The sequence below is a fragment of the Lampris incognitus genome, chromosome 4, assembly GCF_029633865.1.
Source record: "Lampris incognitus isolate fLamInc1 chromosome 4, fLamInc1.hap2, whole genome shotgun sequence".
In the NCBI taxonomy this organism is placed as follows: Eukaryota; Metazoa; Chordata; class Actinopteri; order Lampriformes; family Lampridae; genus Lampris; species Lampris incognitus.
In genome coordinates, this window is record NC_079214.1 from 66,930,001 (window position 1) to 66,950,876 (window position 20,876).

General features: G+C 49.5%; 1 protein-coding gene across 1 annotated transcript in view; it reads left to right on the forward strand.

The window, feature by feature from the left end:
• Positions 1 to 20,876, forward strand: part of rhpn2 (rhophilin, Rho GTPase binding protein 2) — a 47,890-nt gene that overhangs the window by 18,292 nt on the left and 8,722 nt on the right. Inside the window, exons 4-11 of the mRNA XM_056278763.1 lie at positions 4,450 to 4,525; positions 6,085 to 6,162; positions 6,362 to 6,486; positions 9,427 to 9,593; positions 14,728 to 14,915; positions 15,588 to 15,744; positions 17,407 to 17,526; positions 17,639 to 17,833. Coding sequence (XP_056134738.1) covers positions 4,450 to 4,525; positions 6,085 to 6,162; positions 6,362 to 6,486; positions 9,427 to 9,593; positions 14,728 to 14,915; positions 15,588 to 15,744; positions 17,407 to 17,526; positions 17,639 to 17,833 — 1,106 coding nt within the window. The remainder of the gene's footprint in view (positions 1 to 4,449; positions 4,526 to 6,084; positions 6,163 to 6,361; positions 6,487 to 9,426; positions 9,594 to 14,727; positions 14,916 to 15,587; positions 15,745 to 17,406; positions 17,527 to 17,638; positions 17,834 to 20,876) is intronic.

Genomic DNA, 20,876 nt, shown 5'->3' on the forward strand with positions numbered 1-20,876 from the left:
CGACAGGTCACGTTTCAGTGCACCAAGTCGGTGTCTTCCCGAAGCTTTTGACTCACAAAAGAAGGACTAGCTCAGTCCAGGTTTACGTCAGGAATCGGGAACAGCGTATTGTCATTTCTCTCGTGTACTTGTGCGCACAAAAGAAACGAAATCCCGTTTCCCCCAGCCCACGGCGGTGCGACACGAACGGCAAAGGCACACGCCCCAAGTTTCCCAAAAACGACACCATCAAAAACATGTAAAAGCAGAGGGAACAAAGCAACAAAAGCAAAACAAAACACAAACCCTTAACAACACAGTCCACTTGGTGCAACACAGTCCACTTGGTGCAACACAGTCCAAAAATTCCACCGTCCAGAAAACGAACACCACCCAGGAGGACTGTCCGAACTGCCGGTCTGCATGGGCTAGCAGTTAGCTTAGCCTGCCCCGCTTCCGTGTCCTGTCAGCCCGCCCTCCATGATTCCTCCATGGGCGCAACTCCAGCCAGGGCCGTGGTCCCTGGGCCCACAGGACGCAGCAGACCAAGGTCTCCCAGCCGATCCAGCACCAGCTCTCCCAGCCAGACACCTTCGACACACCTCCCCACACTCCACACGACGACACTAAAACACAGTCAACGCTAGGCGAGGCCGCCGCCAGACCGACCTCGGTGTTATCGGAACCGGCGGTCTGCATGGGCTAGCAGTTAGCTTAGCCTGCCCCGCTTCCGTGTCCTGTCAGACCGCCCTCCATGATTCCTCCATGATTCAACTCCAGGCAGGGCCGTGGTCCCTGGGCCCACAGGATGCAGCAGACCAAGCTCTCCCAGCCGATCCAGCACCAGCTCTCCCAACAAGACACCTTCGACACACCTCCCCACACTCCACACGACGACACTAAAACACAGTCAACGCTAGGCGAGGCCGCCGCCAGACCGCCCTCGGTGTTATCGGAACCGGCGGTCTGCATGGGCTAGCAGTTAGCTTAGCGTGCCCCGCTTCCGTGTCCTGTCAGACCGCCCTCCATGATTCCTCCGCGGGCGCAACTCCAGGCAGGGCCGTGGTCCCTGGGCCCACAGGACGCAGCAGACCAAGCTCTCCCAGCCGGTCCAGCGCCAGCTCTCCCAGCCATCAAACCAAGACACAAATTTAGACGTGGACAAAGGCACTGCGTGGACGGTACTGGGTGAGGCTGCCACAAACGTAAGTTCGCGCTGCCGTCTTCCCACACCGGAGGCAGAAGCCATTATCCTCAAGCATGATTTAGAATCGTACAGACAAAAACTTCACTGATCACTTGAGTATTGAGAAACTGAAAACTCGACTGAATCTTCTTGTTGGACTTCAGCACAGTCCAATGGGGAAACGGTTTATACCTTCAAAAACCAGATGGGAAGCTCACAGTACAGTCAGACATATCTTAATATGTTCCACTGGGGTAAAAATAAGGGCAAGCAATCCCTTTTTATCATGTTAAATGTATTACGCACTTCTTCTCCTCTTGCGTCACCTACACCAGTTTAGTTCAAAAGTACAGGCCTGTATCTACACCACAGGACCTGCTGTTCTCAGACTTACATCAGTGTACATATGGCATCTGCTGCATCAGATGTAAAAAAGTAGATGTAAAAAGCTTTGCTGCTATTCAGAATATATTCTGAATAGGGCATCTGGGTGGTGTGGCGGTCTATTCCGTTGCCTACCAACATGGGGATCGGTGGTTCGAATCCCCGTGTTACCTCCGGCTTGATCGGGCGTCCCTACAGACACAATTGGCCGTGTCTGCGGGTGGGAAGCCGGATGTAGGTATGTGTCCTGGTCGCTGCACTAGCGCCTCCTCTGGTCAGTTGGGGTGGCCTGTTCGGGGAGGAGGGGGAACTGGGGGGAATAGCATGATCCTTCCACGCGCTACGTCCCCCTGGCGAAACCCCTCACTGTCAGGTGAAAAGAAGCGGCTGGCGACTCCACATGTATGGGAGGAGGAGGCATGTGGTAGTCTGCAGCCCTCCCCGGATCGGCAGAGGGGGTGGAGCAGAGACCGGGACGGCTCGAAAGAGTGGGGTAATTGGCCAAGTACAATTGGAGGAAAAAAAACAGGGGAAAATCCCCCCCCCCAAAAAATATTTTTTTTTTACATTTTTTGTTTGTATGATTCTGGATGATATCTGAGAACGTTTTGATGAAGTCTGGGTTCCAACACGTGAACCTGTCCTGTAAGGTAAACCAGAACTTGGCAGGGCTGCAGCAGTGATAGCCATCTGTTTAACGTTCTCCATAACTGGCGCCATGACCCGTAAAGGTGTGTATGTGTGTGTGTGTGTGTGTGGTCAAAGGCTGGTCGGTTTTGTTGAGCTTCTTGCATGAGATGCCGATCATTCTGTGTTTCTGAGGTTCTGTGAGTCACGGACCCTGAGGAAGGCTCCGGTATCACCAGGCGATGAATGACATTTAGGAGTGGCGTTCTTCCTGTCAAGTGACAAGGCCCAAGCCCGTCTTAAAGAACAAGGACCTGCGTTAAACTAGTTTGGACTGACTGACTCGGGCCGGCTCGTGCCTTTACGTTTCACTCGGCTGGTTCATAACATTTGCTGAGAGAATAAAGCATAAATTCCTGTAGCAACCTGATTTGTACATGTGAAACAGCCATTTTCCCTCCATACCGGGCCGAAGGGGGAGCCGAGCCTTTCTAATCGGCAGGAGGGGTTTGTCAGGTGACTGAAGAGGTCACTTAGACGAGCGATGAAACGTTTCCCTACATAGGCGTTTTTGTCCAGATGAACTGATGGACCTTTCTGTGACCTCAGGAGGTGTTTCCTCAGCTCTGATAAACAACGGACCTGCTTTTCATCCGTCAAAGCAAAGACACCAGGTTAACCCAAAGCCTAACCAGAGCAAGGTAGCTAACGGCATGCTGGGTTGTGTCTGTGCTGGCAAGTAAGACCGCCGGAGTTACGTGATCTGCTGTCACAGAAGCTGGAGGTGAGAGAGACTGCTTGCTGGTCTAGCATCCAGGAAGTCACATTCCCTTGTTTTAGTGCTTATAAGTTTCCTCTGTAGGTGTCCGGACTCAGATTTAGAGAAAGGAGCCAGTTGAGGTGGTTCGGGCATGTGATCAGGAGGCCTCCTGGGCGCCTTCCTTTGGAGGTTTACCAGGCACGGCCAACTGGGAGGAGACCCCGGGGACTGTCGCTGGAGGGACTACTGGTCCAGTCTGGCCTGGGAACGCCTTGGGATCCACCAGGAGGAGCTGGAGGGTGTTGCCGGGGAGAGGGAGGTCTGGAGTGCCCTACTTAGCTTGCTGCCACCGCGACCCGACCCCGGAGAAGCGGCTGATAATTAAAAATCAAAGTAGTGACATCTTTGTCAAAGCGTCCATGACTATCAAGAGTAAAGGTGTGGGTGGCTAAAAACATTTCCATGGCAACAGTCATTCTTTGTATTAGCATTTCTGTGCTATATGCTATTTACCATCGGTGCCAGCGAGGTCCGACACCCCCGCCACGCTGTCAAGTGTAATCGAGCGTGCACAGGAAATGAGTCGAATCTGTCACCAAGAAGAAGACCTGCAGGTCAAATGTGAACGAGCACGCGACAGGCGCTAAAATAGGAAGCTAACCATTAGCCAAGGTCAAGTTAGCTTTACTTTGTTAGATCTGGTTTGATAGATTGCTCAGCATTACTGTGTCAGATGACGTTGTTCACCAGTCTTCTTCTCCAAAACGCAAATGCTCCTGCTGGATTATCTTGCTGGTGTTGCACCAAAATCTCCGACTGTTTGAAACCGTGACCTGCATGAGAACGCTTTCTGCGTGTTTAGGGTCGACTTCTTTTCTCGTGGAACTCTGGGACTTGCAGAACCGAAACGAACTATTGATGAGCCAGATGATGACAATCCACCAAAACTGATTTAAAAAACCAATTGGAATCGAACCCCCACCCTGTCAGAGTAGCTGCCTTCAGCTACACAGGACCACCTAGCAACCCCCATAACTCTTAAGACTGAGGAAAACCTTTCTGAAGAGCAGGCATAGAAGCTCGTTGGTGGGCATGGTCAGTACACCTAGTTCATTTTAGATAGTTGCCTACCGACACAGTAGCGCCTCCCCTGGTCGGTCGGGGCACCTGTTTGGGGGGGGGGTAGCGTGATCCTCCCATGCGCTACATCCCCCTGGTGAAACTCCTCACTGTCAGGTGAAAAGAAGCGGCTGGCGACTCCACATGTATTGGAGGAGGCTCGTGGTAGTCTGCAGCCCTCCCCGGATCGGCAGAGGGGGTGGAGCCGAGACCGGGACGGCTCGGGAGAGTGGGGTGATTGGCCAAGTACATCTGTAGAGAAAACGGGAGAAAAAAAATGCACTGTTGTACTATGTTGGTCTTTTAGAGGTCCTGGTGTGTGTGTGTGATGCTGTGTTCTTGCCTTCATGTGACGTGTCTAATAAGTGCTTGTGTCTGTGTGACTGGTGCACAGGGAGCGAGCCAACATCCCCCTCATCCCGCTGGGGCTGAAGGAAACCAAAGAGATGGACTTCTCCGTTCCCTTCAAGGTACAGTGAAACGTTCCCCTTCACCTCTTCCTCGTCACGGGCTCGATCTCATCCTGATAGCCCTGTCACGTTTCGCCGTGCAAACAGACTGTGACGGAGATAGTCGACCTGACAAAATGTAGGTCACCTGGTATTCAGTCGCTCACACGGGTTCGATTCCGTTGCGGGCCAACAGTGTTGTGATATTAATACGATACAACTTTATTGTCAGTTTATGGTCAGGTGTCCCTTCAGACACAATTGGCCGTGTCTGCGGGCAGGACGCCCGGATGTGGGTATGTATCCTTGTCGCTGCACTAGCGCCTCCTCTGGTCGGTCGGGGCGCCTGTTCGGGGGGGGACTGGGGGGGAACAGTGTGATCCTCCCACGCGCTACATCCCCCTGGTGAAACTCTTCACTGTCAGGTGAAAAGAAGCGGCTGGTGACTCCACATGTATGGGAGGAGGCATGTGGTAGTCTGCAGCCCTCCCCGGATCAGCAGAGGGAGTGGAGCAGCGACTGGGATGGCTCGGAAGAGTGGGGTGATTGGCCGGGTACAATTGGGGAGAAAAAGGGGGGGGGACCCGTGAGGAGTCAGAAGACGCTGGTAGTGGGTCAGAGTGTTCGCTTGTTGTGAGTTTGAAGGAGTGTGCTGCAGGTTGAGCTGGGTAATGTGTTGGATGATTGGGTCAACAACAGTCATAAAACATTATATATATATATAAAAAACCCACAAACTGCCGGATTGTAGGTCAGGTGCGAGGCCCAGTGTGGTCGCACACTTCGCACAGCCCATGCGTTGGTTCTGCTAACAAGTAAACAGCATAAATGTGCGGTTTCGAAAAAAAAGTGTATTTCCTTCTTTTGAGAGGAGCTGCTAATGATCTCAACAGACACCCAGCAATGGAGCTAGGCTAAACTCAACGTCCCGCCATACTGTACACACACAGTATCCATCCATCCATCCATCCATTTTTCAAGCCGCTTATCCTTACTCCGGGTCGCGGGGATGCTGGAGCCTATCCCAGCAGTCATTGGGCGGCAGGTTGGGGGGAACCCCTGGACGGGCCGCCAGGCCATCACAGGGCCCACACACACATTCACATCTAGGGACAATTTAGTAAGTCTTATTCACCTGACCTACATGTCTTTGGACTGTGGGAGGAGACCAGAGCACCCGTATGTATTTATCTATTTATTGGCATTTTTGCCTTTATTGGATGGAGGATAGTGATGTGGCAGACAGGAAATGAGGCTACAGAGAGATGGCTACGACATACAACAAAGGTCGCTGGCTGGAATCCAACCAGGGATGCTGTGGTTATGTGGCATGTGCTGTAACCAGTCAGCCACTGGGGCACCACACAGACATGATGAAGGTACCCACAAGTTTGTCAGACTGTGTAAGTAGGATACAGTAAAAATACTAGAAACCAAACCGTCCCTGTAATGGTTACGATGCTGATATGGAGTGTTGCTTTTTGTTTACTTTGTGTGAATGTGCTAATTTGTAGCTTTAGTGTTGCTATGGTGATGAGTGTTGCTGGAAGTGAGTGAGTAAACATGTTTGTCGATGACAGGACTTCATCCTGGAGCACTACAGTGAGGATGGGAACAGCTTTGAGGATGAGATTGCAGATCTGATGGACCTGCGACAGGTACTGCATTAACTACATTTGATTCACACCGATCAGGAATCAGACACAGTCCATCTATTAAACTGGTTTTCTGTTCATTACCACAGACTATTAAACTGGTTTCCAGTTAGTTACTAAAGACTGTCAGACTGGTCTCCAGTCTGTTACCACAAACATGATCAAACCAGGATGCTGTTGTCTTTTCTGTGTTTATGTCCAGGCCTGCCGGACGCCTAGCCGCAACGAGGCAGGGATGGAGCTGCTCACCAAATACTACAGCCATCTTCCTCTGCTGGAGAGCCGATTCTTCTCCCCGACACGACAGACGGGGATCTTCTTCACTTGGTACGTAAGGCTCATCAGTTTAATCATTCTATCAGAGGAGGTGTGGGGTCTGCACCCCCCCCCCAGCTCACATATAGGTGATGTTACGGTGGGACCTCAACAGAACAGAGAAGTGGGGTGTCTGGGTAGTGTAGTGGTCTATTCTGTTACCTACCAACACAGGGATCGCCGGTTCGAATCCCCATGTTATCTTCAGCTTGGTCGGGCGTCCCTACAGACACAATTGGCCGTGTCTGCGGGTGGGAAGCCGGATGTGGGTATGTGTCCTGGTCGCTGCACTAGCGCCTCCTCTGGTCGGTCGGGGCACCTGTTCGGGGGGGGGGAACTGGGGGGGATAGCGTGATCCTGCCACGTGCTACGTCCCCCTGGTGAAACTCCTCACTGTCAGGTGGAAAGAAGCGGCTGGTGACTCCACATGTATCGGAGGAGGCATGTGGTAGTCTGCAGCCCTCCCTAGATCAGCAGAGGGGGTGGAGCAGAGACCGGGACAGCTCGGAAGAGTGGGGTAGTTGGCCAAGTACATTTCGGGTGAAAAAGGGGGGAGAGGGACAAACAAACAAATAACATAGAAGACATCAAATCGGAAGGAAAAAGTAAAGAAAATCCAAACACAGAACAACAAAAATGGACGGACGTGACAAGGAGTCAAGAGTTGGACAGATAACGTTGATTCATGTTACTGGTTTTAGTTTTAGTACACATCCACAAGCACATGCTTGGCCCAGCCTACACAGTCTGTTGCCCAAGAAGGAGAAGAAACACAGACTGACACAAAAGATGAGACATTTAAAAAAGGAGGTAAAATGATAAGACGAGAAAGAGACAGACAGAGTAGAACTTCATGACAGATCCAGTTTCAATCCTGGAGAAGACTACTGCCAGCATTATGATGGAGAAGACTACTGCCAGCATTATGATGGAGAAGACTACTGTCAGCATTATGATGGAGAAGACTACAGTCAGCTTTATGCTGGAGAAGACTACTGCCAGCATTATGATGGAGAAGACTACTGCCAGCATTATGATGGAGAAGACTACTGTCAGCATTATGATGGAGAAGACTACTGTCAGCATTATGATGGAGAAGACTACTGTCAGCATTATGATGGAGAAGACTACTGTCAGCATTATGATGGAGAAGACTACTGCCAGCATTATGATGGAGAAGACTACTGTCAGCATTATGATGGAGAAGACTACTGCCAGCTTTATGATGGAGAAGACTACTGCCAGCATTATGATGGAGAAGACTACTGCCAGCATTATGATGGAGAAGACTACTGCCAGCATTATGATGGAGAAGACTACTGCCAGCATTATGATGGAGAAGACTACAGTCAGCATTATGATGGAGAAGACTACTGTCAGCATTATGATGGAGAAGACTACTGCCAGCATTATGATGGAGAAGACTACTGCCAGCATTATGATGGAGAAGACTACTGCCAGCATTATGATGGAGAAGACTACTGTCAGCATTATGATGGAGAAGACTACTGCCAGCATTATGATGGAGAAGACTACTGCCAGCATTATGATGGAGAAGACTAATGCCAGCATTATGATGGAGAAGACTACTGTCAGCATTATGATGGAGAAGACTACTGTCAGCATTATGATGGAGAAGACTACTGCCAGCATTATGATGGAGAAGACTACTGCCAGCATTATGATGGAGAAGACTACTGCCAGCATTATGATGGAGAAGACTACAGTCAGCATTATGATGGAGAAGACTACTGCCAGCATTATGATGGAGAAGACTAATGCCAGCATTATGATGGAGAAGACTACTGTCAGCATTATGATGGAGAAGACTACTGTCAGCATTATGATGGAGAAGACTACTGTCAGCATTATGATGGAGAAGACTACTGTCAGTATTATGATGGAGACTACTGCCAGCATTATGATGGAGAAGACTACTGTCAGCATTATGATGGCTGCCATATTTTTTAAAGGCCGCCTTTTATATCTTCACATTAAGGTGGCTTGTCGGCCATTTTAATTTGGAACACTTTTCATAATCTTTGTTCAGACTCTGTACATCCCAGCAGCTGTCCAGTAAGTAGATGCGCTGAGAATTAAACCCGATGTCTGTGGCCGTCCTGGACGCTGTAAACGGAAACAGGAAGTGTCCTCTGTACCTGCTCCTTATCAGCCAGTCAGGGGAGTGCTTCGCAAGCCGGTATCTCCATTGGTCCCTGCTTGCTGTCAATCAGTTTGTGTGTTCAAGAGGCTTTTAGACAGACGTGTGGGGGCGGATTCTTTCGCAGTTCGTTTTCAAAATGTCGCTAGCTCTTGCTAACTTCCGCCCAGGATTCAAACCCCCCACTTGTGTCGGTTTATTATTAGTTTCTTTCTCCAACTGTTGTTAATTCATGTTGCTTTTTATCTGTATCACCTTAGTGCTTTATTTATTTACTTGTTTGTTTGTTTCTGGAATTTCCCCTTTTTTCTCCCCCAATTGTATCCGGCCAACTACCTCCACTCTTCCGAGCCGTCCCGGTTGCTGCTCCACCCCCTCTGCTGATCCGGGGAGGGCTGCAGACTACCACATGCCTCCTCCCATACATGTGGAGTCACCAGCTGCTTCTTTTCACCTGACAGTGAGGAGTTTCACCAGGGGGACGTAGCGTGTGGGAGGATCACGCTATTCCCTCCAGCCCCCCGAACAGGCTCCCCGACTGACCAGAGGAGGCGCTAGTGCAGCAACCAGGACACATACCCACATCCAGCTTGCTGGATGAGAGTCTGTGGGTTGGAATCTTGTGTCTGTAGGGATGTCCGACCAAGCCGGAGGTAACACGGGGATTCGAACCGGCAATCCCCGTGTTGGTAGGCAACGGAATAGACCGCCATGCCACCTGGTCGCCTAGTGCTTTATTTCTTGATCATATTTTGTCTAGTGCTGTCACTGTTCTTCTCTTCCTCCTCAAGGTACGATTCCTTTACGGGAGTGCCGGTGTGCCAGCAGAACCTCTCCCTGGAGAAGGCCAGCATTCTCTTCAACATGGCCGCTCTCTACACCCAGATTGGCACCCGTAGTGACCGCCAGACCCAGGCTGGCCTACAGGAAGCGGTATCCTCCTTCCAAAAAGCTGCAGGTATGACGAGGAGCCTGCTGATGCATTATAGAGAACCGTTGTTCCTTTAAGTGTCGGCAACATTTGGCGCTGCTCCGTAGCAACAGCAAACGGTTCTGAGGATGGGAAGAAACCCAGTTCTTATGGCATGGCCATTAGAACTGGGTTTGGTGTGGCCTGGTTCCAAACCGTTCTCATTTCTGGGATTTCAGCACCGTGTGATAACGGCACTGAATGAGGCCGGGTTGCGCCGGTGGGAGGGCTTAATGACTTCGTTACTCAATGATTGTTTTTGCATTCCTATCACAACCAGTGGCGCCACATCAATTACAGCGTTAATGTTCTACGCCGCCATTATTTCGCCCTGCGCTGATCCTGCAACGTGTGCTGAAATCACAGCCAGCAGATGTTCGTCTTTTCACAATGGAAAACCAAACAAAATGTCTGAATCATTTCGTGGTCACTGGAGGGAGACGCCAGTGCTGCATGTGCATTACGCATACGGACACGACTGCATTGCGCCATTAGTTGTTATCGCTGTAGTTTTTCTCCAGGAATTCTCCCGCCCCCCTCTATTCTCCCCAATTGTACTTGGCCAATTTCCACCACTCTTCCGAGCGGTGGAAATTGCTTCTTTTCACCTGACAGTGAGGAGTTTCACCAGGGGGATGTAGCATGTGGGAGGATCATGCTATTGCCCCCCAGTTCCCCCTCTCCCCCCCCAAACAGGTGCCCCGACCGACCAGAGGAGGCGCTATTGCAGCGACCAGGACACACACCCACAACCGGCTTCCCACCCGCAGACACGACCAATTGTGTCTGTAGGGACGCCCGACCAAGCTGGAGGTAACGCGGGGATTTGAACTGGCGAGGCCCCGTGTTGGTAGGCAACGAAATAGACCGCCACGCCACCCGGACGCCCCTCTCCAGGAGTGATTAAACCTGATTTCAGCGCCAATTCGAACAGAAACACAAACGGTAACACAAACGATAACCGTGTGCACAACTCCTCGCCAGCATGGCACGGCGAGCCGTGGCCTCGTTACGGCGTCAGCACGATAATGGAAAAAAAGTTAATAGCCAAAGAAAATCCACGTCAGTGTAATTAGATGGGTTTTATTTTTCGTCCTCAAATGGAAAGTTTTCCAGGACGACTTAAGTGAATTATTTATCATGGGAACCGCGCTGGTGGATCCTGGACGGTCTGGTACTCTAAGACAGTAATGCAGGAACTGGAAGTCTGATGTGAGCTCTGACTCTGCAGCAAGGTTGCACCAGGCTGCTGATTTTGAAGCCAGGGAAAGTCTTTGTGTGGTTATGAAAGATTGAAATAGGAAAACACCAGCAGTCATGTGACCCCGGCGGTCAGATATCGAAGCAGTCACATGACCTAGTTTTCTTTCCCCTTGCAGTTGATGTTCACTGCGGTTTCCGGAGGGGAGAGTTATGACCGGGGGTGGGGGGGGGGGTAGGATAATTACAGCTCTGCCCGGGGCTGGTTTATGCCTCCGTGATGACAATTTAGTCCTGTATGAAATGAAAGAATTGTGGTTTAATAGCAGCCGTTGTCTCTCGTAGGAGGAAGTGGGGAGAGATTACGCCCAGAGGCCCATGAGCCTCGGCTCTCAGGGCAGACTGCTGGTGGGTGCCAGGGCCCTGTACCGGGGAGCCAGAGCTTCTGAGAAACTGGGCGGAGGAGCAGGAACCACCGCTCTGTTATTAAGCTGTCTGCAGCTCGCCGCTGCCAGAGTTTTAATCCATAAAATGAGAGGGGAGTCCTCCTCTGCAGGAATGCAGAAGGCCTTGTTTGGTTCAAGCTGACATGAAGAAGTGATTTCAGATGGCCCCTGCCATGGCTGGCTGTGTTTAGAAAGCTTCGCTTACACGCACAATTGTGTTACGGCAGGCGTGTTTCTGAGAGTTGATTTTCAGACGGCGTTTAATCTTTAAAGCATTATTATCCATTGAATCACTGACTGGGACGAAGGAAGCACACCCAAGGAGGTCAACACTGGTTCTTGCTCGGAGACATTCTTTGAGCATTAGAAGGCAGAGGGGCATTAATCTGTATCAGAAACACTTTACTTGTCATTTTATTTCATGCGCTTCCGTACATGAAACAAAACATCGCTCCCACAGCAGTGCAACACAAAGACAAAGACGCATATCCAAACTGCAACAAACGCCAGCCAGGACGACTGTTGGAACTGCTGGTCTGCATGGGCTAGCAGTTAGCTTAGCCTGCCCGGCTTCCGCGTCCTGTCAGACCACCCTCGGTGTTTCCTCCTTGGGCGCAGCTCCGGTCAGGGCCGTGGTCCCTGGGCCCACAGGGCGCAGCACACCAGGCTCCCCCAGCCGATCCAACGCCACCTCTCCCAGCCAGACACCTTCGACACACCTCCCCGCACTCCACACGATGACACTAAAAACACAGTCAAGGCTAGGCGAGGCAGCCGCCAGACCGCCCTCGGTGTTATCGGAACTTCCGGTCTGCATGGGCTAGCAGTTAGCTTAGCCTGCCCCGCTTCCGCGTCTTGCCAGACCGCCCTCGGTGTTACCTCTTCAGGCACAGGTCCGTGGTCCCTGGGCCCACAGGACGCAGCAGACCAAGCTCTCCCAGCCGATCCAGCACCAGCTATCCCAGCCATCAAAAGAAGACAAACTCAGACACTGACAAAGACCCTGCATAGGCGGTACTGGGTGAGGCCGCCACAAACGGGAATTTGTGCCGCCATCTTCCCACACCGGAAGCAGAAGTGGATTAGTGTAATGTTTAATATTCCTCTTTTGAGTTAACGACCAACAACCTTTGATTAAATTAACTTGTTGGATTAATTTAACCAACATTACACACACACACACACACCCCCGAGAGAGAGAGAGCAGAGTTAGGACACCATACACCTTGGGGAAAAATTACTTTTTTATGCAACGTTTTCCAATACAGGAAAGAAAACAGACTAAACTGTGTCAATATTAACAAATGTTTGATTCAGTCTGTCTTGCGTGCAGTTGAGTATCGGGTGTTTTTTGTGTATTTTACCTTTTTTCCTATCTACCTCGGTAACCTGCTAATCAGATATCCGGCTGCTGCAGCTGACGAAACGGGTCACGCTGTCAGAACTGTGGTAGCCACATTCTTCCATCGTGATTTTCTTCTTTCCTTTTTCATGGTGTCCGACTCAAAAGACCAAAAGATTTTGTTTTACAAAGTCCCCTTTCACCGTCCTGATTTCATGAGGAGTTTGACAGGGGGTTGAAACGGGGCCGCAGCGGACGGACTTCCTGCCCGAGACAGAGGACAGGGTTTGCATACAGCCAAGATGAGCTGGGTGTAGAGCGGAACAAGAACACATTTGAATAATCAAATTATTTGCCGTTAGATAAGTGCCGCCACAGTTCTGGCTGCCCCACGTTCACCTCTCTGGACGGGATGACACACAAACACTCGTGAGAAGGGGGTCAGAGGTCACCCCTGTCTGTCTCCGGCTGCTCGGCTCTCCAACTGCTCGCTAGTTATGTTTTCGTTTCTTTATGAAATCTGAGGGCTGTGGAATGTTGGCTGAGGGCCAAGTGTGAAAATGGGAGTCGGGCTGAACAACACCGAACCAGGAACAAACTTCCCCCCCAGAACAAAAACCTGTAACAGTAAAACAACGGTGACATATACAAACAATAACGGTAAAATATCAACAACAACAAAACTGAACCTCGCGCCGCAAGAGCAGCTTCTTCCCCACAACACCAGACTTTTCCAACAAACCCCCACAGATGCTGATACTGCCCCCCCTCCCCCACCCCCCTTTAACCCCCTCTCCACACCGCGACATGATATACACCTACACACACGGTGTGATACATCTATCTGCCCTACTGTGCCCTCTGTACATGGACGCCTTGCATAAAGCCCACACTACGCTGTAAGTAACTCTTCTTCTACAGCTCCTCCTTCTGTAAATAACTTCTTATTTAAATGTGTTTATTTAAACATTCTCGTTTAACATTCGGTATATAGAGTACGTGCCATATTCCCAGAGTTTCCACACTATCCCAATCAGAATCAGAAACACTTTATTTGTCGTTTCCTTTCATGCACTTGCGCACATGAAATGAAACCAAAACATGGTTTCCCCCAGCCCACAGCAGTGCAACGCAAAGACACAAACACACCCAAGAACTACAAGAACACATATCTACAAACTAACACATATATCTAAAAAATGTTTTTAAAAAATCACTGTCCAGGAGAAGGAACGCCAGCCAGGATGACTGTCGGAACTGCTGGTCTGCATGGGCTAGCAGTTAGCTTAGCCTGCCCCCGCTTCCGCGTCCTGTCAGACCTGCCTCGGTGTTTCCTCTTCTTGCACAGCTCCAGGCAGGGGCCATGGTCCCTGGGCCCACAGGACGCAGCAGACCAAGCTCTCCCAGCCGATCCAGCGCCAGCTCTCCCAGCCAGACACCTTCGACAAACCTCCCCGCATGCCACATGACGACGCTGAAAACACAGTCAAGGCTAGTCGAGGCCGCCGTCAGACCGCCCTCGGTGTTATCGGAACTCTCTGTCTGCATGGGCTAGCAGTTAGCTTAGCCTGCCCCGCTTCCGCCTCCTGTCAGACCGGCCTCGGTGTTTCCTCTTCGTGCACAGCTCCAGGCAGGGCCGCGGTCCCTGGGCCCACAGGACGCAGCAGACCAAGCTCTCCCAGCCGATCCAGTGCCAGTCCTCCCAGCCAGACACCTTCGACACACCTCCCCGCACTCCACATGACGACGCTGAAAACACAGTCAAGGCTAGTCGAGGCCGCCGTCAGACCGCCCTCGGTGTTATCGGAACTGTCTGTCTGCATGGGCTAGCAGTTAGCTTAGCCTGCCCCGCTTCCGTGTCCTGTCAGACCGGCCTCGGTGTTTCCTCTTCTTGCACAGCTCCAGGCAGGGGCCTCTTATGAATAAAGAGAAAACAGGAGGAATGTTTATCTTATCATTGTGTAACTACGATCCTCTCCTTTTAACACTCGGTACCTCCTTTCACACAGCGCCGTCCGGACGTTCACCTCCACATCCCGCTGTGTCTCTTAGAAAGAGGCTTCTGGTCAACGCTGCCTTAGACTTTCACTTTTAAGGTTTGGGTTTAAACTCCAGTTCCTCCACCCCTCCGCAGGTATCCTGAGCCAGCTGAAGGAGACCTACACCCACACCCCCAGCTACGACATGAGCCCCGCCATGCTGAGCATGCTCATCAGGATGATGCTGGCGCAGGCTCAGGAATGTCTGTTTGAGAAGACGGTTCTCCCAGGCATCCGTAACAACTTCCTGTCTCTACTCAAGATGGCACAGGAAGCTGCTAAGGTACAGCGCCGCCCTCCGGATGCTCTGATTTTAAACAGAAGTAGAACCAGAGGTGACACTGACAAGAAGGGATGCGCTGATAGTGGTATCAGGGTCGGGCCAGGTTAAAATTGAGAGTTGGTATTGGAGATTTTACCCAAGGCTAAAATTCAATGCTAAAAGCCATAAATAAAAGCAAATTAGTGTGATTTTTACTGTTTTTTTTTTTTTTTTGCATATGGAATCCTGCATTTCTTTAATGGTGGGAAAAAAGATTATATCTAATTATTTTGCACATTGAACCCAAACTAATGGTCTAAATCTGCACTGTGCAGCAAAAGTAATGGAAAGTATTGCTATTCTGTTTCAGCTTATACTTAAAGATTCATACCCGGAATCACTATTGGCACTGAAAATTATACTGGTGCATCCCTACTAATAACTACAATCAGATCTAAGACTGCACACGCACAAGCACACATGCACCTTGCATGTTCCCACTATACATTGTCAGGATGTTGATTTCTGCACTGCAGTCTCCCTCCAAGTGGATCTTACGTGGAGCAGTTTCCATCAGTGTAAAGTTAAAAAGTCCTGTCATTGTCAGATTCCCTCCTCTGCCAGTTGGTTTTAGCGCACGACAGTGCAGCTAATCTCTCCTACGCCGCCTTTGTCTTCACTTATCTCTGCCAGGTTGCGGAAACCTACGACCAGGTCCACCAGTCCATGATCCAGACGCCAATCAAAGACCACGTCCCACTCTTCTGGTCCACCATGTCCCAGGTCAAAACCAACCACTACCGCTCCCTGGCCCACTACTTTGTTGGCACCACCCTCCTGGACCACCAGTGTAAGAGAAATGGATCACATGATCCTCTGGATGTGATGAAAGACCAACTCGGGTTGATAGATGCGTAGATGAATGGCTGCTTACTGTCCCGTCTGTTTCTTTCTTTTGCTTTAAGCTTAAAGGTGCAAATATAACAACATTTCAGGGCTCTTCCAGGGAACTGCCCAGCATGAGTGTCAATTGCGTGTGCAAAATTGATTGACAGCCAGGAAGCACACGCCTCTTTCCTTTGGAGTTCTCTGATTGGTTAGAGGGCCGGCACTTGCTGTTAAAGTCTGGAAGGGAATAACTGTACTGCTGCTGCACTGGTCTATGAAACTCATCAGCAGTGGACTGAGAGTCAGTTTATCTATGTTGAGATATGTTTTGGAGTCAAAATTCAGACAAAAAAAATCGTACCATAGCTTTAAGGGAATAAATTAGATGTTGATAAACGTTGGATAAGGATTCTAAAACTGTAAATACAGAGAGGCTATATTGAATGTAAATCCAGTAGCCTCTGCTGACATCCACTAACCTCAGACTTTGTTGGACTGAACTGTCTATTTTCTATTAGCTGTTATCCTTGACTTGGTTTACTGGTCCGGCATCGCACCGTAGAACATCACCTCTGCTGAACTACCCACCCCCGACCACTAAGCTGTGTTATTCAACACCAACCGACTGCTCAGTAAATCACGGGACAGTCGAGGGACCTTGAGTGTCATGAAAGACGACTTTATATGAAATGTTTATTGTTATTATTATTTATTAACTACTGCATAAGGCAGGCAAAGCTCGATGACTGAATTGGGCTTCCAGGATTACTGTTATCTGTTAATGTCCAGAGGGATTAACAGAACCTGGCACAAAGCTCTGTGCCAGGTTCTGTTCTGTCATCTAAGGCCCAGAGGCCACACAACAGAACCAGAAACAGAACTGGACCCCAGACCAGGACCAGAGAGAATGTCCCCTGACAGCTTTAGAGGAGGACTAACCTCCTCCCAATGAAGACCGATGACCGATTGTGAAATTCGGACAGACAGGTTCTAGTGTGTGGTAAGACGGATAGAAAAAGAGTTTCAGGAGGTGAAGGATAGTTTTGAACACGTCTGACACACAGAAAGTCAGTTTGGAGCAGTTCATTGAGTGGCTCACCACTCGGTGGGTTGTGTTTTAGGAAACATTTTATGGTTTTTGTGTCAGGTGATTGTGTGAATATGACTATTAAAGTCAATGTCACCAATGGTGCTGTCATCAGCATCCTCCCCGCCAAAAAAGAGAAAAAAACATGACTTGAATGGTTGAGTTTTACTTACAGATGTTGTGCCATCTGTTGGCGAGGTTTTCTACCGGCTTGTTCTGTCATATCTGCTTGTTAGACACAGCAACTTAACTTCTTCTCCAAACTCGACACTACCTGCCTTCTTCTCCCTCATTTGGCTGCTATGACGAAGATGTAAAACACTGTGCGTCCCATCGTGTTTCTGGATAAAGCCCTACCAGACACCCACCATTCATATAAATGGCTGCAAAAGTCTCCATGATTTGGATGTTCTTGTATTAGTTGTGATTTTAAATACAGCAGAGAATCAAACGGGACGTTAGTTTGCATGTAAATCTTCAGGACTGTAACATAATTGAGTTTGTCAGTGAGTCAGTCAGTCTTTCCTGTGTGTTCAGTGAGTGCCAGTGATGATGAAGACCAGCAGGAGAAGACTCTGTCTCAGGTTTATGATTCTCTCCCTGAAGGACGCTCTCCACTGGACATCCTGAGGAAGAGAGAGGAGCGCAGGCGCATTGGTAAGACCAGCTGGTCGAACACAGAAGGATTAGCGTAGAATCTCATGATGTCCGTTTGCTGATTTGCCTACCAAACCACCATGACTTTTCTTTTCCCTCCCCTCCTCCTCAGGTAAGGCTCACCTGCGTCGGGCCATTATGGCACATGAGGAGGCTCTGCGGACCCAGAGTCTCTGTCGCCACCTGAGGAAGCTGGAGGTTCTACAGGGCATCCTGAAGGCAAGCCACCAGCGCTCGCTTGCCAAGTTCTCCCAAAACGACACTGAGGACGAGTTCACAGACTACATGGAAGCCCCTGACATCATCTGTGAGTGGAGAGACACTAAAAAACCCGTCTATCTTCCCAAACCTAGAGTTCATTGGCACTGTTCTGAATCGAGGGTTAATTTGTCACATTGTCACAGTTTCCCCATGAGGGCAGTTTCCTTTCACATGGCAGTATTTCAAAACCATCAGATCATGTAAATGAATGCTTGGTCATACAGGATGGGGTCATGTAAGATAGGATGATGTAGCATGGGGCCATCAAGAACATGGTCGTGTAGGATGGGGTCATATAGAATTGGGGTCTCATAGCATGGGGTTACATAGGGTGGGGTCGTGTAGCATGAGGTCATGTAGGATTGGGGCCACGTCGGATGGGATTGCATCAAGTAGGTTGGAGTCCTGTAGAAAAGGCTCATGTACAATGCCATTATGTAAGATGAGATCATGTAAGATGGCGTCATGCAGGGTATTGTCATGTAAGATAAGTCAGATGGTGTGATATGGTCATATCCCCCATGTAGGATGGGATTATGTTGGATAGTAGCAGGTCAAGTAGGATGGGATGTAGGATAGCAGGATAGATTCATATAGGGTGGGGTCATGAAGGATAGGGTCATCTATTTTAGGGTTATGTAGGATTGGGTCATGTAGACTGTGGTCATGTTGGATGGGATCATGTAGGTAAGGATCATGTTGGATGGGGATGTAGGAAAGGATCATGTTGGATGGGGTCATGTAGGAAAGGATCATGTTGGATGGGGTCATGTAGGTAAGGATCACGTTGGATGGGGTCATGTAGGAAAGGATCATGTTGGATGGGGCCATGTAGGTAAGGATCATGTTGGATGGGGTCATGTAGGTAAGGATCATGTTGGATGGGGTCATGTAGGAAAGGATCATGTTGGATGGGGTCATGTAGGAAAGGATCATGTTGGATGGGGTCATGTATTTTAGGGTTATGTAGGATTGGGTCATGTAGACTGTGGCCATGTTGGATGGGGTCATGTAGGTAAGGATCATGTTGGATGGGGTCATGTAGGAAAGGATCATGTTGGATGGGGTCATGTAGGTAAGGATCATGTTGGATGGGGTCATGTAGGAAAGGATCATGTTGGATGGGGTCATGCAAGAAAGGATCATGTAGGATAATATGGTAAAGTTTCATAAAGGAGAGGACAGTATTAAATGTTTCAAAGTTGCTGTTATATGGAAGGAAAGTGAATGTCCTTGTGGCAGAGTGTGGTGTGGACCAGCTGTCCTGCTGTAGTGTAATTAACTCATCCATCCATCCATTATCCAAACCGCTTATCCTGCTCTCAGGGTTGCGGGGATACTGGAACCTATCCCAGCAGTCATTGGGTGGCAGATAAATTGGTTCCACACCCCAAATTAAGACACTAGAGCCAGTCTATGGAAGAGACTTTTTAATGAATGTTTTGTTTTTAGTGTCTTTATGCATGCTCAATAATCCAGGTAAGAAAATCAAATAAGGTTGAATAAGTTCATCTGGACACGTTTCTTGACAGAATCACTCGTCTAAGTGATATCTTCAGTCTAAACTGGCTGCAGGTATCCCCACCCTTATGAACAATACAGTTGCATAACATCCGAAACCAGCGGTAAGTTTCATATGCAAATAGGCGGGACCATTAACTAGAGTTTCAATGGGCCTTTGTACTATTCACAGAAGATTTGGGAATGTTTGCAATCACAGCATTGTAAGATGGGGACAGATGTACTCTTAATCCCCACCCTTGGTTCAGGGATGGTTTTTCCCTCGTCACATAGACGGCCTCTTTGAGTCACCTTAGCAGCACAAAAACAAAAATTCTACAGATGACATAAGTGAGCAGCAGCAGAGTTATGTTGTACATTGTTGACTTTCTAAAGGGCCACACCCCTCTGCCTTCTATTATCAGCTGGGTCATACTTTGGTCCAGGTACAGACGACGTATTGTTCATACTGACAACATTCTTCCTGTGTGGTTGTGGCAGTAAAAACAGAAGAATTACATTTCTTTCTCTGTTTCTGTTTCTCCCTCTCTCTCTCTCTCTCTCTCTCTCTCTCCCTCTCTCTCTCTCTCCCTCTCTCTCTCTCTCTCTCTCTCTCTCTGCACTGCATGCTGGGAGGTTGGGTGTGTGAGCATGAGTGAGGGTGGTGGATGTGAGATTGGTGCAGAGTTTGATTTTTTTTGCTGCCTTTTTTTCTGGATTTTCCCCCTGTATTCTTCATCTGTCCTATGTGCATGATCAGGTAAGCTTTCTTAATACTTTTTACCGAGTGTTTAGTGGTTTTGTCAGGTGTGTTTTCAGGAGCAATGGCGTCCTCCGAGACACCACCTCTGTTCATCCGTCACAGGATTCAGATAGTCCCGCTGCGGCCCATTATGACGGTGGAGGAGGTTTTGTTGGCCGTAGGAGAGCAAGTTGAACATGGCAGTCTACTGTTTGTTTCCAGCATGAACAAGGCTGTGGTGGTATTCTTGACGGAGGAGTGTCATGCTAGTCAGATGATTGAGAGTGGTGTAGTTATCAGGGATATCTATTGTGCTGTCTCCCCATTGTTGGTTCCCTCTACCAGAATCGCAGTGTTGGGTGTTCTGCCGTTTATTGCCATTGAGTTGTTAGAAAATGAGCTGTGGGACATCCTGGTAGTGTAGTGGTCTATTCCGTTTGCCTTCCAGCACGGGAGATCAGCGGGTCGAATCCCCATGTTACCTCCAGCTTGGTTGGGCGTCTCTACAGACACAATTGGGTGTGTCTGCGGGTGGGAAGCGGCATGGGTATGTATCCTGGGCGCTGCACTAGCGCCTCCTCTGTTCGGCCGGGGCACCTGTTCAGGGGGGAGGGGGAACTGGGAGGGAGTGGCATGATCCTCCCACGCTCTGCGTCCCCCTGGCAAAACGCTTCTCTGTCAGATGAAAAGAAGCAGAGGAGGCATGTGGTAGTGTGCAGCCCTCCCTGGCTCAGCAGAGGGGGCGGAGCAGCAGCCAGGACGGCTCAGAAGAGTGGGGTAACTGGCTGGATACAATTGGGGAGGAAAAGGGGGGGGGAAATCCAAATTAAAAAAAACAATAGAAAAG